At 24.2% G+C, this 16,752-nt stretch overlaps 2 protein-coding genes across 3 annotated transcripts; one reads left to right on the top strand and one right to left on the bottom strand.

Moving 5' to 3' along the window:
- Positions 1-118: 118 nt before the first annotated feature.
- LOC122510520 (NADH-quinone oxidoreductase subunit B 2-like) lies at positions 119-3,650 on the top strand. The gene is made up of 3 exons (XM_043625240.1): positions 119-241; positions 1,077-1,616; positions 3,358-3,650. The coding sequence occupies exons 1-3, from the start codon at positions 217-219 to the stop codon at positions 3,453-3,455; spliced, it is 663 nt and encodes a 220-aa protein (XP_043481175.1). The 5' UTR covers positions 119-216; the 3' UTR covers positions 3,456-3,650.
- Positions 3,651-8,242: 4,592 nt separating this feature from the next.
- LOC122510513 (MAU2 chromatid cohesion factor homolog) lies at positions 8,243-15,890 on the bottom strand. Of its 2 annotated transcripts, none has more exons than XM_043625221.1 (8): positions 15,409-15,890; positions 14,919-15,098; positions 12,815-13,093; positions 12,473-12,719; positions 11,956-12,212; positions 11,647-11,849; positions 11,325-11,527; positions 8,243-9,591 (listed from the first exon to the last, which is right to left on the bottom strand). In XM_043625221.1, exons 1-8 carry the CDS (start codon positions 15,631-15,633, stop codon positions 9,395-9,397), a joined length of 1,791 nt encoding a protein of 596 aa, XP_043481156.1. In that variant the 5' UTR covers positions 15,634-15,890; the 3' UTR covers positions 8,243-9,394. The 2 variants fall into 2 exon arrangements, with proteins under 2 accessions (XP_043481156.1, XP_043481157.1); XM_043625222.1 differs by having other exon boundaries at positions 11,965-12,212.
- Positions 15,891-16,752: the final 862 nt, after the last annotated feature.

Here is a 16,752-nt window from a genome sequence, read left to right as displayed (position 1 = left end):
AAGGACACAAGTATATTTCTTTCCTTTTCTAACACATGCATTGCGTTTCGCGAACGACATTCGCGAACCAATTGTGCATAGACCTTTACATACAAAAATAGAATTTTTTCTAGACCCACTTTCCCAACTCTGGTCATCTGATCCATGATTTGACTATCTATGTCAGATTTTTATTCTCTATGACGTTTTTAGAACGTGAAAGAACAGTGAGTGAAGATGTTACGTTCCATAGTTTCTAATCGTAAGTTTAATAAATTTTCTTAATTGCACTAAATTTAATACAAGTTTTATTACTAAAAATGAATAAATTAAATTATTCTCTATTCACATAAAGTTACGACATTCTCTATAAAAAGTTCCTTTTTCACTTAATAAATTACAAGGGGAATGTGACTTTAAATTTAAAAACAGTTTTCATACAAAAAATAAAGAACGCAAATATTTTTGACTTATATAATTATTTTCTAGTTTGTCAGTGTTATTATTATGTGCGAAATAGTTTTATAAAATGACATTTTGCAAGAATCACATGTTTTTGTTGTGTATATATTTTTCTTTCTATTTTCGTTTTATAATATAAAATGAATATGCTTGAAATATTTACCTGTGTTTATATTTTGTCTTGCTCTTATTTCGAAATTAAATGAAATTGTATATAATCATGAAAATGCATATATTTGAATGAGAATAGAAGAATTTTTTTGCTAAACATGACCAGTTTTGATTTATTGTCTCTTTTAGTAGAAATGTCAATTTATTTTACTTTTGAAATGTATTTTATTGTCAATGTTTCCAGATTTGTCAAACATTTATTTCAATTCTAAATTATGTCAGTAACTTTGCAAGAATTTAGTAATTTTCAGTACATTAATTAAATATTTTTTTCAAAAAACGTCAAAGTTTCTAACGTTTTATCATTATTCATGACTTTATTTTTAATAGAAAGTCATGAACTAAGAAATATTCTATTTTTAATTAATTTATTTTTCTGACACTTTCTTGCTACGAGAGTTTAATTATTTCGTAACATTATGCAAAGAAAGAATACGACTAATTTTAATGATTTCCAAATTTAGCCAACTTTCAGCAAGGATTAACTTCTTGTCTTTGGAATTCCCCGGCAATATGTCATCTCCCAATTACTGGACAAGTGAAAAATTTAACAACAACCGAGACAAATGAGAAGGAATCTCTACCGCAAAAAGTGGAAAAACAACCGTACAGTCCATTTCAAAATTCACAGAGTAAAGCCGAATATGCTCTGGCCCGAGTGGACGATCTGCTGAATTGGGGTCGAAAGAATTCCATATGGCCCTTGACTTTCGGTTTGGCTTGTTGCGCTGTGGAGATGATGCACATTGCAGCCCCAAGGTACGACATGGACAGGTACGGAGTTGTATTCAGAGCGTCACCCAGACAAGCTGATTTGATTATCGTCGCGGGAACTTTAACTAATAAAATGGCACCAGCGTTGAGGAGAATTTACGACCAAATGCCTGATCCTAAGTGGGTTCTTTCTATGGGAAGCTGCGCGAATGGCGGAGGTTATTATCACTACAGTTATTCTGTTGTTCGAGGATGCGACAGAATTATACCTGTGGACATTTACGTACCAGGTATTACAAAATTTGTTTACATTTCTTACACCTAAGATATAATTTACATAGGACCGGAAAAAGTCTTGTCATTTTCCCGAAACAAATCATCAAAAATTGGTCTCTTTTTCTGCCTCTAGAGTACTCTTTAAATAAAAGTAACTTCAGATTCGTAATCTGACATAAGATTTTCAAAAATTTCAAACTTAAACCTTTTAAAATTCAATAACTTTTAAGAATATCTTCACGTTTTATAATTTAAATTTTCATAAAATTTTTCAAAAAGAAAATTAAATTATTTACAAAAATTTTAATAAAATCCTTCACAAGAAGTAAATTATTTTTACAAGTACATAATACAATTTTTCACTTCAATTCAACTGTTCAAAAAAAATTTAATAACATTCGTTGTAAGAATTCAATTATTCTCATAAATAAAATTTTTCATAAGATTTCAATATTGTATTTTTAATACAATTTAAAATAAATTTTTCGAATAATGTAATTATATTCAAACAAGATTTAAATTTTGACATTTCACAAATAATGAAATTTTTCGATGAAATTCAAATATTTTCAAAATCTACTATTTTAATGAAATTTCTCAAAAGAATTCAATTATTTTCATAAATAATGCAATTCTTCACATGATTTCAATCATTTTCAAAAACAATAAAATATTCACAGGATTACAATTATTTAAGAAAATGTAATAACAATTTGTTGCAAGAATACAATTATTCTCCTAAATAATAAAATTCTTCACAGGATTTCAATTTTTTTAAATACAATTTTAAGTAAATTTTTCCAAAAATTTAATTAATTTATGAAATTATCTAAAATTTTAACTGAAATTTATTTTTAAAACAATTTTTATTAGAAAATTCTATAAGAATTCAATTATTTAAATACAAAAATGAAAAAATTATTGAATAAATGAATGTTTCTCAAAATTTTCATAAAGAATTTTATTAACAAATTTTAATAAAATTTTTAAGAATAATTACATTTTTCGAGGAATTTTGTTAAAATCGTATTAAAAATAATTGAATTAATGCGAAAAAATATATAAAAAAATTTGTAAATAGTTGAATTCCTGTGAAATTTTTATTATTTATAAAAATAATTGAATTTTTGAGAAAAATTTTATTTTAAATTTTATTTTATTTTAAAATTAAAATTTTAATGCGAAAAAATATATAAAAAATTTGTAAATAATTGAATTCCTGTTAAATTTTTATTATTTATAATAAATAATTGAATTTTGGAGAAAAATTTTATTATTATTTTTAAAAATAATTGAAATTTTGACAAGAATTTAAAAAATTTTTTGAACATAATTGAATTTCTGCAAACATTTGTAGCTTCTCTAAAATTCAATTTTTTTAGTGTTTTTAACTAAAATTCTTCTATAAATCCATGATTTTTAATAATTAATTAAATTAAACGAATTATGAATCCAGAAAATTTAATTTTTTCCAGTACTTTAATAAAAGCGATTTTAAAGCGATTTATTTAGAAAATAATGACAAGAAACTTCTGTAAAATTTTATTTTTCAAATTTCATTGAATTATGGAATTTTCGAATTGAAAAAAGTTCAAGTGAGACATGTTTATTAGTATATGAAGAAGTTTTTTTTTAAAAAATATTATAATCGTCATATTGGATCCACTATTTTGAAATTTTGAAAAATTTTAGAGGTCGTATAAACCTTTTTAAATTCCAAATTATTTTTGTATTAAACCTAAAAAAATGTTACAGGCTGTCCCCCAACGGCAGAAGCTCTGATGTACGGAATTTTGCAGTTGCAAAAGAAAATAAAACGAATGCAATCAACGCAAGTTTGGTATAGGAAATAAACTGTGTGCTAGGTACGTAAATATGTAGAAAACGTGTAAATTAAAAGAAAAAATGAATTATAAGTTATTATTGATTAGATTTGCCAGTGCATTCGATGCAACACAAGCGATGTTTATTAAAGAAATTGTGATTTACAATAATATGATGGCATGTTAAGATTCTATATAATAAAAATTAATTAAGTTTGTTTTCCATCTTCTTGTCCTTATTAATTGTGTAATTAATAAAAAGAATTATAAACATTCTATGTAATATTAATTACAACTGTATTTAAAAATTTGTCAAACTCAAATTTCAATTTATAAAAATACATATTATATATTATTTTAGGTAAAGGATGTTTCAAAAAACAATAATTGAACATTTTTTTCAAAACTGTTTCCATTTATTACCTAATTTGTTTTGTTTGAAAAATGTACAGTTGCAGTAACTACCATTTAATTTATTTTTAATTTATCTTTGCACAAATTCTTTTAATTTTAATTCAAATACTGAGTTTACATATTTTAAAAAATATAAAATAGAGAAACTAATAAATCCTTTTTTCAAGTTGTAAAATTAAGAACAAAATTATTACCTCCAATTTTGTTTATTCTCGACCAGAATAAGAGTGTCAGTTTTTTATTTTACCAGATAAACCAAAGGGACAATTTCTTTGAAAACAAGTGATAATTTACATCTTAAAATACTAAATAACAATTAAAATCTAATAAATTGCAGTCTGGAAGGTTTTCAATCAATTTTAGCTTGCGATTAGGGCGCATTGGTACAACTGGTTTAAAAACATTCTTCAATTTGACATCTTTACTTTATGTACAATAGAAAAAGCAAAAAACTGATTTTAAAAACAAACGTAAATTTCATAAACGATCATTTTTTTTCGTTTATTGAAAAATTATTTATCGACAATTTTTTTTCTTTTCGGTATAGCAAACACAACATTCAGATCTAATTTAAAGTTTCGAGTCAATTATTGAATTGTTAAAATAAAAAGAGAAACATAAAAAATGACTACTAGCATTCATTCAATTATAAGAAAATGTAGAAAAGAATTCAAATTAGTAATATTAAAAATAATGATATTTTTTTTATGATGAATATAAATAAATTACATTTTTTATTGTGGTCATTCTATTATATTTTAATTAAAGTCGTTGATATTTGTATATTTAGAAAATTCTGATATGTTGACAAAATGCTTTCAAGTGATTTAGAAAAAAAATAATTGCAGACAATTTGTTTTTTATTATTATTATTACAATTTTGTAATAAAAATTAAAAATATTAAAAAAATAAAATACTACAAAAAATTTGAAGAAAATAATTGACATTAGGGATTTTTTTCCTAAAAAAAATATCAGAATTTTCTAAAAGTAGACAATAACTTTGGATAAATTATTAAGGAACAACCCTAACTTTAGATTATTTTTATAATTTGTGACATCTTTCCCAATGAAACTATTTACAAGACGCACTAGTCACTTAATGTGCGCGCAGAGAAGGATTCTTCTTTATTTTTTTTTTTACTTTCCTGCGTGTTAAGTTACTATGCGTTAAGGCCCCAGTAACGATTAATGATTTCTGATACATATTTCAATTTGTAAACTTAAATTAATTTCACACGCATTCAAAATTTCTACAATAACACAGAACGCACAAGAATAACTAGTCGTAAGTTATTACTTTAGACCTGTCCTGTTCACATCTACGCAAATGACATATTTCTTTTTACACAAATAAGAAATAATAATTTCGACAGTCACTAATAAAATTGATTTCACACCATTCAGAATTTGTTTAAATGCAGGAAAAAATTAGACGTATGGCGAATTTTAATATATTTTCACTGGAAAAATTGAATCTGAATTTTTTTTAGCAATTTTTAAAACTTACGGAGTAAATTTTACAAAATTTTTAAAAAAATTCGACAAAAATTTTAGTGAAAATATTAGTAAAATTTATTCCGGAAATTGATTACAATTTCCGGAATAAAAAAAAAAAAATTGCGGGGAAATTTCAAGCAAAGGATTTAGTTTGTTAATAGTAATTGTTACTTTTTTTTCGTGTGATTATTATTTGAAGATTCAATTTAAAGAATTCACTTTTTAAGAACTTCCTTATGTAACCAGCAAAAATAAATTCTAAATTTATTTTTTTAATAAATTTTAAATTCGTCTTTGTGGAAGGACGAGGAATTTAATTTTTAACATTTTGAATAATTATGAAAGTTGCATTTAAATAAAAATTGTAATTTTCTGTCAGTAAAAATCGATGTGGTAGGTGATCACTTTTTCTAAAAAAAATATTTTCGAATCCTTTTTGTCTAAAAAAAAGCGATTTCTAATAAAATCTGTTTTCTAAAAAAAGTTTTTCTAACAAGTTTTGATTTCTAAAACAAGTTTTTCTAAAAAGTTATGATTTCTAATATTTTTTTTAACAAAATTCTGTTCTTTTTTTCAAAGAAGAAAAAAGAAATAATAATTTGCATCATTTTTATAAAAAAAAAATTTCCAAAAATTTATATATTTATTTGACAAGTGTCTTCTTTTTTCATTTTATTTTATTTTTCTATTTCCTGATCTTAATTTTTTTAAACAATTTTCTAACTTTTTTCAAAATTATAGAATTTCACAAACAGAAAAATAAATATTATGTAGAAATCATAACTTTTTAGAAAAACTTGTTTTAGAAATCAAAACTTGTTAGAAAAAAATACGAAATAATATAATTTGACTAACTTCTGTTCAGATTTTTTGTCGGATTTTTTCTTAAAAAAATATTTCTTGTTAATATTTGAAATGTGTTCGATGTTCTGTTTGATTTCATTCTGCTGATGGATTTACAGCTGAATTCATTAGTTAGTTTGCCTAATTTATAAATAAATTTAAACACCAAAATTATTTTTTGAAGAGAAGAAGAAAAAATTCGTAATTTATAAGACAGACAGAAAGTTACTGTGTTATTGTTCTAATCAGAAAGAATTTAAAAAAAAAATTCAAGCACTTTCTTGAAAGGCAAATTTTGAACATAAATAACAAGAATGTACAAGAAAATGATTATTGATGAAATATCCAAAAAAAATATTTTTAAAAAAGATGATAGAGAAATTAAGGAAGAAGAAATATTTGACAAACGAGATTCCTACCTTAAATGAAACAGTGAAACTGTACAAAACTTCAAATGATGATTTAACATTTTTTACTGGTTACGGTGACTAAAATAAAGAATATCAAATTATTTACTGTTGAATATTATTCGAAATAATGCTAAAGCAGTTAATAAATATTCATTGTATTTAATATTAATTATAATTAATATATTTAATAATTTATAATTATTATATTATATCCATTACAATTAACATTTTTGAGACTAAAAAAAAGTCATCTATCTCCATCTAGACTCTAGATTATTTTACAAAATAATTCTGTAAAATACTTAAAACTGAAACCAATTCAAAAAATCCAAAGTTCATTGTTAATATACAAAAAATTTCAAAAGCATATAATTTAAAAATATTTTTATTCAAGATAAAATTTGTCTCACTATTTGTTTCAACAAAAAATTGAACAAAGAATCGAAAGATAGATAATTTATTTTAAATAAAATGAAACATTCATGTACAAAATTAAAAAAATCTATAATATATTCAAAAAACAATTCAAGTATACGGAATAGATTTAAGGCGACTAAATGTATGACTTATATTACTATACAAATAGTTGCAGCGACAGCAGCAACAGTTTGGAGAGTTTGCGGTACCAATAATGGTAACGCAGTTTTATGTACAACTACACGCCCGGAAACCATAGTTTTTTTTTATTCTAATTTGTATAAAAAAATCCTTTTTTTTAATTTTAATTTTCTAAAAAAACAAATAAAATTTCTTGACCAAAAGACTAAAATAAAATTGAAAAATTTAAATTTCAAATATAAAAGGAAACTACCCTTTTCAAAGTCTCACATAAAGGACATAATACTGTATCTCTTTAGAAAGTGAATTCTTTAAATTAATTTTTCACATTATTTATCATGGGATATTTCGAGATTTTTTTTAACAAAATTTATTAATAATTATTTTTTTCAATCTTTTTTCCGCTTTAGCCCTCAAAAGTTACGATGACTTTAGAGTTTGTTATATTTTAATTTTTTGTTTTTGTTTTTTTGTCTTTAAATTTTTTATGTTTTTAAGTTTTAATTCAATAATTTAATTTTCGAGTAAGTAAATGGATTCTAATAAATTTTTTAAATTGATTTACATGCAAAAGGAAATTTTTCATTAAATATTGAGTTAAAATATTAGCTACTTTTTAAGACAACAAAATTTTAAAATTCTTTTTTTCATTCTTTCATGCAGTACGAAAATCTTTTTTTTAATTAAAATTATTTAAATAATTTTGTTAGTTAAAATTATTTTGTTAATTAAAATTATTTAAATAATTTTGTTAATAAAAATTATTCAAATAATTTTGTTAATAAAAATAATGTTTCCAAAAACATTATAAATCATTTGTTTGTTGAATAAAATGGCCAATTTTTTAAGAAAAAAAATTTTCGAATTTTTCTGAAGCTATTATGATGATTTCAAAATTTTTTAAAAAAATTTTGAAATCTTAAAAAGTAGCGAATATTCTTATTTCCTATTTGTCCAAAAGATTTCTTTTCGTATGTAGATTAGAAGTTTAATTAAAATTCATTTACTCTAAAATGTCATGAAATTGATTTGAAGTTGCTTAGATAATAAAATAATAGTTTATATTGAAAAAATTTTTTTTTTCAATTTTTCTTCAATTTTATCAAAACATCAAACGATTACTTATGATTATGTAAAAGTAATTTTTAAAAATAAGACGTATTAGTTATATTAACCACATTTTCTACTGAACGTATTAATAAATACGTTTTTTTTCAAAAGAATATATATCAGGTTTTCTGCTATTTGAGACTGCTTATTTGGGAGTTATTGTTCTCAAATAAGCAGTCTCACTTTTAAAATTTTTACTAATTAGAATCTAGTATACTAACGATCATATTTTGCTTCTAAACAAAATCTATTTTTACTTAGTTGGGAAATTTAGTTCATGACAAAAATATCAATCAAAATCAAAACAACCAATCCATCACAAAATATTCTTTACCTTCTTTATTTATAATTTAATTTCATTAATTTCTTCATTTTTAAATGAAAAAAGTCACTCTTGACTAACTGAACAGTTTAAATATTAATAAATAACAGTTTATTTATTAAATAAATTAGCAACTGTTTCAAGTTGAAAGTAACGAACTGGTAGTAGAAAAGTACAAAGTAAATTAGTAAAGTTTACTAATTAGAATACTAATTAGAATTAGTATTTTTCTACTACAAATTTGTCACTAAGAATTTCGTCGAAATTCGATTTTCGAAATCTGTCAAATAAATTTTTGCCGAGGCTGGAGTTTGAAAAAAGATTGACTAAAATAGTTATTAATAAATTTTGTAATAATCTACTCGAAGAAGCAATTAAATAATTTTCATCCCCTCAACAAACTCTTAATGAATGACTGAATGGTTTGATACTTTTTCAAAAAAAACAATACGTATAATTATAAAACATAGAATAGCAAAAAAGAAAAATAAACCGATCTTTTATATTTGATTTCTTTTACAGCACATTATTGCGCTAAACTATTTTTCTTTTTGTAAAAAATGGATCACCGTACTACAAACGGATGTCAAAATATGTGGTCTCTCTCTCTCTCTCTCTCTTTCACTCCTTTTTTCTCAGTTAAAATGTATCTCAGTGACGTTTCTATGAAAAATGACTCATTACGAAATGAATTTTTTTTTCTTTTTCCCAAAGAATGAAAATAAATTTTCATTTTCCCCAAGAGTAACCGATTCAACGGAACATTTGGAATATTTAAGTAAATTTGAGGGAATAGAATTTTTTTATTCGGGTTAAAGAATCGCTTGAGAAGTGGAAGGAGGAGGATTGTTGGGTAAAACAGGCACTGGTCCTTCAGTCCATTGAATGAGCGCGTACTCACTCATTTGTGTACTTTGGAAATGATCCTTCAGCAGCGTTTGAGAGAAATTACAGTGCATTTGGTAAGCATCATTCTCTCTTGTTGGTTCCCCACAAAGTCTGTATAAATCTGAAGCAAATACAAAATTATATATTTTGTCATTTTTGTGTAAAAAAAGTCACTTTGCATTTAAAATAAATGCAGCACAAAGTGTTGTTTATTTGCTTTTTTGTTTCTCAACTTTTTTTAATAATTTTTTTAAAATACTTTTTTTTTAAATTAATGTATTAAAAATCATCGAAATTAGAAAGAATTTTATCAAAAATTTGATAATAATAGAATTCCTTCGAAGAATTTTGTTAAAATTTTTGAAAATTCTAATTAAATTCTTTCTGAAGAATTTCTTTGAATTTTTTTAAATAATGAAAGTTTTCTTAATATTTTAATTAAAAAGTTTGAAAATAATAGAATTTTTTCGAAAAATAGTAAAAATTAAAAAAGAATTAAATTCTGTAATGAAATGTTATTAAAATTGTTTTCAAAATTATTGAATTTTTGCAAACAATTTTACTATTTATAAATAAAATTGAATTGTTTCGAAGGATTTATTAAAATTTTAGAAAATAATACAATTTTTTTCAAAAATTTTATAACAAATTTAAAAAAAATTGAATTCTTTTGTGAATTTTTTTCAAAATAATTGAATTTTTGCAAAGATTTTATATCGAAAAAAATAATTAAAATGTTTCGAACGATTTATTAAAATTTTAGAAAATAATACAATTTTTTTCAAAAATTTTATAACAAATTAGGAAAAAAATTGAATTCTTTTGTGAAAGAAATTATTCATATTATTGAAAATAATTGAATTTTTGCAAAGATTTTATTATTAAAAAAAAATAATTAAACTGTTTCGAAGGATTTATTAAAATTTGTGAAAATAATTGAATTTTTTTGAAATATTTTATAGCGAATTGAAAAAAAATTGAATTCTTTCGTGAATTTTTTTTCAAAATAATTGAATTTTTGCAAAGATTTTATATCGAAAAAAATAATTGAAATGTTTCGAACGATTTATTAAAATTTTAGAAAATAATAGAATTTTTTTCAAAAATTTTATAACAAATTAGGAAAAAAATTGAATTCTTTTGTGAAAGAAATTATTCATATTATTGAAAATAATTGAATTTTTGCAAAGATTTTATTATTTAAAAAAAATAATTGAAATGTTTCGAATGATTTATTAAAATTTTAGAAAACAATTGAATTCTTTTGATATATTTTTTAACGAATTAAGAAAAAAATTGAATTTTTTTGTGAAATTTTTTTTGAAAATAATTAAATCTTTGCAAAGATTTTACTATTAAAAAGAATAATTGAGTTGTTACATAGGATTAATTAAAATTTTTGAAAATAAATTTAATTGTTTTGAAGAATTTTATAGAAATTTTGTAAAAATAATTAAATTGTTTTGAGAAATTCAATTAAAATTGTATTGAAAATAATTAAATTCTTATAATTTAATTCTTTTGAGAAATTTTATTAAAATTGAATTGAAAATAATTGAATTACTCCGCAGAAAACTATTATATGTATGAAAATAATTGAGTTCTTGCAAATTTTTTCAACGAATTTAATTTAAAATGTATTAAAAATAATTGAATCTCGTGTGAAGAACTTTATTAAATTTTTTTGTAAATAATTAAATTGTTTTAAAAAATTTGATTAAAGTTGAATTTTTAAAAAAAAAATCACATTTTTTTTAATCTTACTACTTTAGTTTCAAATTTGATACTAGGATTTTTTTTAAAAAGCTAAATCCAAATTTGATGCCGAAAAGAATAAAAAAAATGAAAGAATACCTTTAAGAATTGCAGTCGCCCAAAGTTGTACGTGGACATCGGGAATTTTGGAAGCCAACTGCATTGCCGGCGTCACCATATTCATTGACTCCCGATTGTTGCCCAGAGAAAGAAATATGTGTCCAAGAAGAACAAGACTACACGAAGTCAACCTGTTCAAATCCTCTGTATTTGCCATTTTTAACGTCTCCCTCAAGTACCTCCTAGAGTACATCGAATTATTTGCAAAAATTAATAATAATAGATAATAATTTTCAAAAATTAATAATAGTAGATGATAATTTGCAAAAAATAACTAGGTAACCAAAAAAGAGAAACCCACTTTGCCTCATTGTAGCGAGCACCGAAAAATGCTTGAAGTCCTTGAACATAATATGCCGCCGCCCTTAAGGAATGCGAGTGTGATGGTAAAGATTCAGGATTAATTCTTTCCAAGAGAGTCCCTAATTCCTGATCCCTTTTTGTTCTAAGATAAACTATAGCGAGATTTAAATTGGCAAATGTTTGTAACTCTCGTTCTGTCGTCTGTAAAAAAGAAAAAAGGTAACAATGATGATTAATATTACTATCGTTATTATTAAATTTGAAATTTGTTTAAATATGGGCGAAAATTTTTTTTTAAATCTATTACACTGCTCACTCGTAACGCCGCCAAAAACTGAGCCTCCGCCGCTTCCATACAGTTCATCGACATTGCATACAAGCCAATGAGCGTATGCAGCTGAGGTCTATGTCCCTGAAGTAATTTTGGTTGCTGCCTACAAAGTTGACAAGCTTGCGAAATCTCTGCAAGGGCCGTACTCTTATTTCCCATAACCAGTCGACACATCACTATGTGCTCGAGTAACATTAGTTGAAAGACAGAAAGAATTGGTTTGTTTTCCACAACTGTAACGATAATTTTATTGTTACGATTCAAAATTATCCGAAGAAATCGAGCGAATCATCGAGAAAAATGAATTGTATTTTAAATATGAGAATTGATATTATTTAAATATCAATTCATTAGATATTTCTTTTGAAATTATACATTTATTACAATTATTTTTAATAAATTACACTGAAAAAAAATGTATTAGTTTTATTAATGTTTGCAATTTATTTTTCTCAATGTCAATAAATTTGAATTACTGGAAAAGAAATCTCACATTTAAGTTTCTCAATCTGCGTGAGAGCTTTGTCAGTGTACTTCTGTGCTTTCTCCATGTAACCTGTGTGCATTGAATGCATAACAGTTACCAAATAAACTAGAACGTACAAGTGTTCCTTTGGCATCCAAATAAACATGTCACCAATGTTCGAGCCGGTTATGACTTCGTCTGAGGGCCAATTTGGGGAAATGATTGTCTGTATACTTTGTTGCAGTTGCTTCAGACAAGGTTTAACACTCTTTCCCTGAAAAAAATATTTATATAATTATTTAAAATTCAATTTTATTTCTCTAGCTTTGAAATAAATATTTGAGTCTATTTTTTAAATGAAAAATTTACCTGCCCAGCCATTAGGAAATGACAAACTTGTAGAACCAAGTAGTAGACTTTAAGATATTCTTTTTGGTAGGAACTACCTTGCCAATTTTCAACTTGATGACCGGCTGAGGTTAACAGTGGATGCACTTCCACAATCTTTTTGTCTATTAACATGAGCATACATCTACTTAATAGAAACAAAACTCGAGTATAATTAGCACTACTTATGTGAGAATAGTCCACACCAACTGCAAGCAGACTGCTTGCCACGACAAAGTCTTTTTCCGACGCGTGGATTTGCTGAAATCAAATTTAAACTTATTCATTCATTATTTCAATTAAAAAATTGTTACTGAAACTTCTTCAAAATTATTTTTATCAATTCAATTCAGTTATTATTTTCTAGAATTTTTAACTAAAAGTCTTCTTTAAATCAATTATTTACAACAATTTTTTAAAAACATTCTGAGAATTTTCAAATGTGTTTGTTTACAATTCAATTATTTCAATTAAACTTTTTGAAAAAAAATTAATTCTACAGAATTGTTAATTAAATATATGAAAAATTCAGATTTTCAAAGATTTCAATTTAAAACTTTTTCAAAATTCAATTACTTCTAAAAACTCACGCTATAATGCTTTTAATATTCAATTATGTGAAATTTTAAATGAAATTCACTGTTAAATCAATTTCTCTTAAAAAATTCTACGAGAATTCAATTATTTAAATACAAAAATAAATAATTTACATTAAATAATCGAATGCTTCTTAATATTAAAATCTCATAAAGAATGTTATCAACAAATTTTTAAATAATTAAATTCTTTTGACGAATTTAAATAAGATTTTTTAAAATAATAACATTTTTCGGGGTATTCTATTAAAATTGAACTAAAAATATTTGGAATTCTACGATGAGTTTGATTATTTATGGAAATAATGGAATTATTGCGAAGAAATTTATAAAAAATTTTGTAAATAATAGAATTTCTGTGAAATTATTTTATTATTTATGGAAATAATTAAACGTTTACGTAGAATTTTAATACAATTTTTTTTTAATAATTGAATTTTGCCAAGAATTTTATTAAAATTTTTGAAAATAATTGAATTTCTGCAAAGGATTTTACTATTTATAAAAATAATTGAATTATTGCGAAGAATTTTACTATTTATGAAGAATTTTATAGAAATATTTAAAAATAATGAAATTATTTCGAGAAATTCAAATAAAGTTGTTTCGAAAGTAATTGAATTTATTTAAAGAATTTTATTAAAATTAAAAATATATTCAAAATAAATGAATTCATCGTAAGAATTTTATTATTTTTTGAAAATAATTGAATTCTTTCAATTTTTTTAAAGAACATATTTAAAAATATTTTGAGAATAATTTAATTATTTTTCTAGAAAATTTTTAAAATTCTTGTTGAAATTGAATTTTATGGAAATTTTTGAAAATAATTAAATTCTTTAGTGTAATTTTATTTAAATTGTTATAAAAATTATTTAATTTCTGCAAAGAATTTTAGTATTTATAAAAATAATTGAATTTTTTCGAAGGATTTATTAAGATTTTAGAAAATAATTGAATTTATTCGAAATATATTAAAAATTGTTTTAAAAATTGAATTCTAAGGAATTCAATTAAAATTGTTTTGAAAATAATTGAATTTTTGTAAAGATTTTACTATTTAAAAAAATAATTGAATTGTTTAGAAGGATTTACTAAAATTTTAGAAAATAATTGAATTCTTTCGTGAAATTTTATTAAAATTTTTGAAAATATGAACAATAATAATTAATTTTATACTTAATAAGTGAATTTTTTAAATTTTGATTATGAAATTATTTGAAAATAAAAAAATTTTTTAATTTGCATAACAATAATAAATTGAATATCTCGTTTCGCGCGTAATATTTGCTAGTTTTTAAAAGAACTAAGTTTAAAATTTTTAATTAACATTATTCAAAATTAAAATCTTTCCAAATTTCAATTTAATTTCTTTTTAAAATTTCTTCTACGATTGTTCTTTGAAAAAAATGATATAAAGAATTTTTGTTGTTATTTCTTGTGCTATTTGACACGTAAAACTAATTTAAATGATTAAAAAATGTTTTTACCGCCAATTGAAAAATAAGTCTACAATGCCAGTAGACATTGTGCTGTGACAGTTCTATGGCCTTCCTTAAAATTGGTTTACTCAAATTCGACTGTTGTTGTTGATCGTACAATTCAGCAACAACACTTGCTGCCTCGAACTTGACGTCATCGAATGTGTTTATATTTTGACTTAGCCTCCACTAAAAAAATTAAATAATAAAACAACTTTATAACAATTCAAAGAATTTGGACCTTTAAAAACTTCATTTTCTCACTATTCACAATCATCAATCACTGTAAAGAAGCTGATTTTCATAAAAAACTTTTTTCAAAATATGTAATATTTGTCAAATGTCAAAATACGAAAATAGGTTAGAAAACCATCGGATGTAGTCGATGTAATTTATTCCCAATTAAAGGTACTTTTGAATTTTCTCTTTATACAAATTTCATTTATAAATTCACAATAAAGAAATAAAAATTGTTTAATAAGAAAAAATGAATACTAACAGCTTTCTCAAGATGAGAACGAGCAAGTTCAATGTTTTTTGTATGTATAAGCAATATATTTCCAAGTTGTAAATGCGTTCTTGCTTCGACCCTGGGAGGTGGCCTGAAGTTGAAAACTGCTTGGAGGCACTGTATACATGATTTTATATTTGGCGGATTAGAAGTGCGAAAATTTTCAGCTAAACCTAATAGCGATAGATACCAAGCGTCCTGAGAAGACGCCATTTTGACATTTCTCGTTGATGAAAAGAAACTGTAGAACCCGCGAAAGAGAGATTGAAAATGTACAGTTTCCGTAAACAGAACTTTCAAATGATATACACTTATTTGTCAAGCAATTACACGCGATTATTCACCATAGTTACATTCACATTATGCCCTTCTTTTCTTAAATTCAGTATATTTAAGCCGCTTTATTGCATAATATTTATATTCATTGGAACCAATACACAGTACTGCGCACAAAACCAAGACTATATAGGTACGTGAGGGGGGATGTTTTCGATTCATACTAGAGCATTAAAAAAAGGTTCTCAACTAGATATTCTTTTTAGTTCTCAATTCGAAGGGGTAAAAGTATAAGGCCAGTGTACAGTACCTTTGCGAAAGTGAAACATGAGTTAGAAAAGGACTGAGATATAGTTGTGTCCTTTTCTATCTTATGGATCTCCGTTCGCGGAACGACTTTCGCGAAGTTATTGTGCATTCACCTTTATACCTCTGTCGGTATAAGGGTGCGTTCCCATTTGGGCAGAATAATACGTCGACCGAAAGCAGAAAATCATGAGTGCAAAAGAGATAGTCAGATATTGTTGTTCTTTTCACTCACCGTGTTCGTTAAAGCTTCTCAGCTGTCGGTAAGTTAGGGAGCATTTACACCTTTGGTAAAAATTTCCAGAACGAAAATTTACATTGGAGTAAGAGAGACAGGCTGTGTATCTGTCTCTCTTACTCCAATGTAAATTTTCCGTTCTGGACCATTTTTACTTTTCATTTCGAATAATTTTGTCTCAATATAATAACTTCCGATCAGTCATCTGTCATATTTCTCTACTGCGCAAAGGTTGCAGGAAACTTGCACTGCAATTTTGCTGCAAATAACGTAAACTCACAAACGCATAACACGCAATGTTGCATCACAAACTTGAAAGTTTGTGGCAAGTTTACTTGTTATGTATTTTTGAGAAAATTTTGCTAGCGTCAGTAAAAGCTTGCATATTGCAAGATTGGCAAGCTTTACATAATTTATTTCAAATGCAATTAAAGAATAATTGATTTTGTCAGTATTTTAAAATCTTCCGCCATTAGGTCATGTGCGCGGCAACATGCGCTGAACATATTTTA

This window comes from Leptopilina heterotoma, unplaced genomic scaffold (assembly GCF_015476425.1).
Source record: "Leptopilina heterotoma isolate Lh14 unplaced genomic scaffold, ASM1547642v1 Lhet_7, whole genome shotgun sequence".
Taxonomy (NCBI): Eukaryota; Metazoa; Arthropoda; class Insecta; order Hymenoptera; family Figitidae; genus Leptopilina; species Leptopilina heterotoma.
Note: the sequence above shows the minus strand (reverse complement) of the source record. Positions and strands in the feature narration are given on the sequence as shown.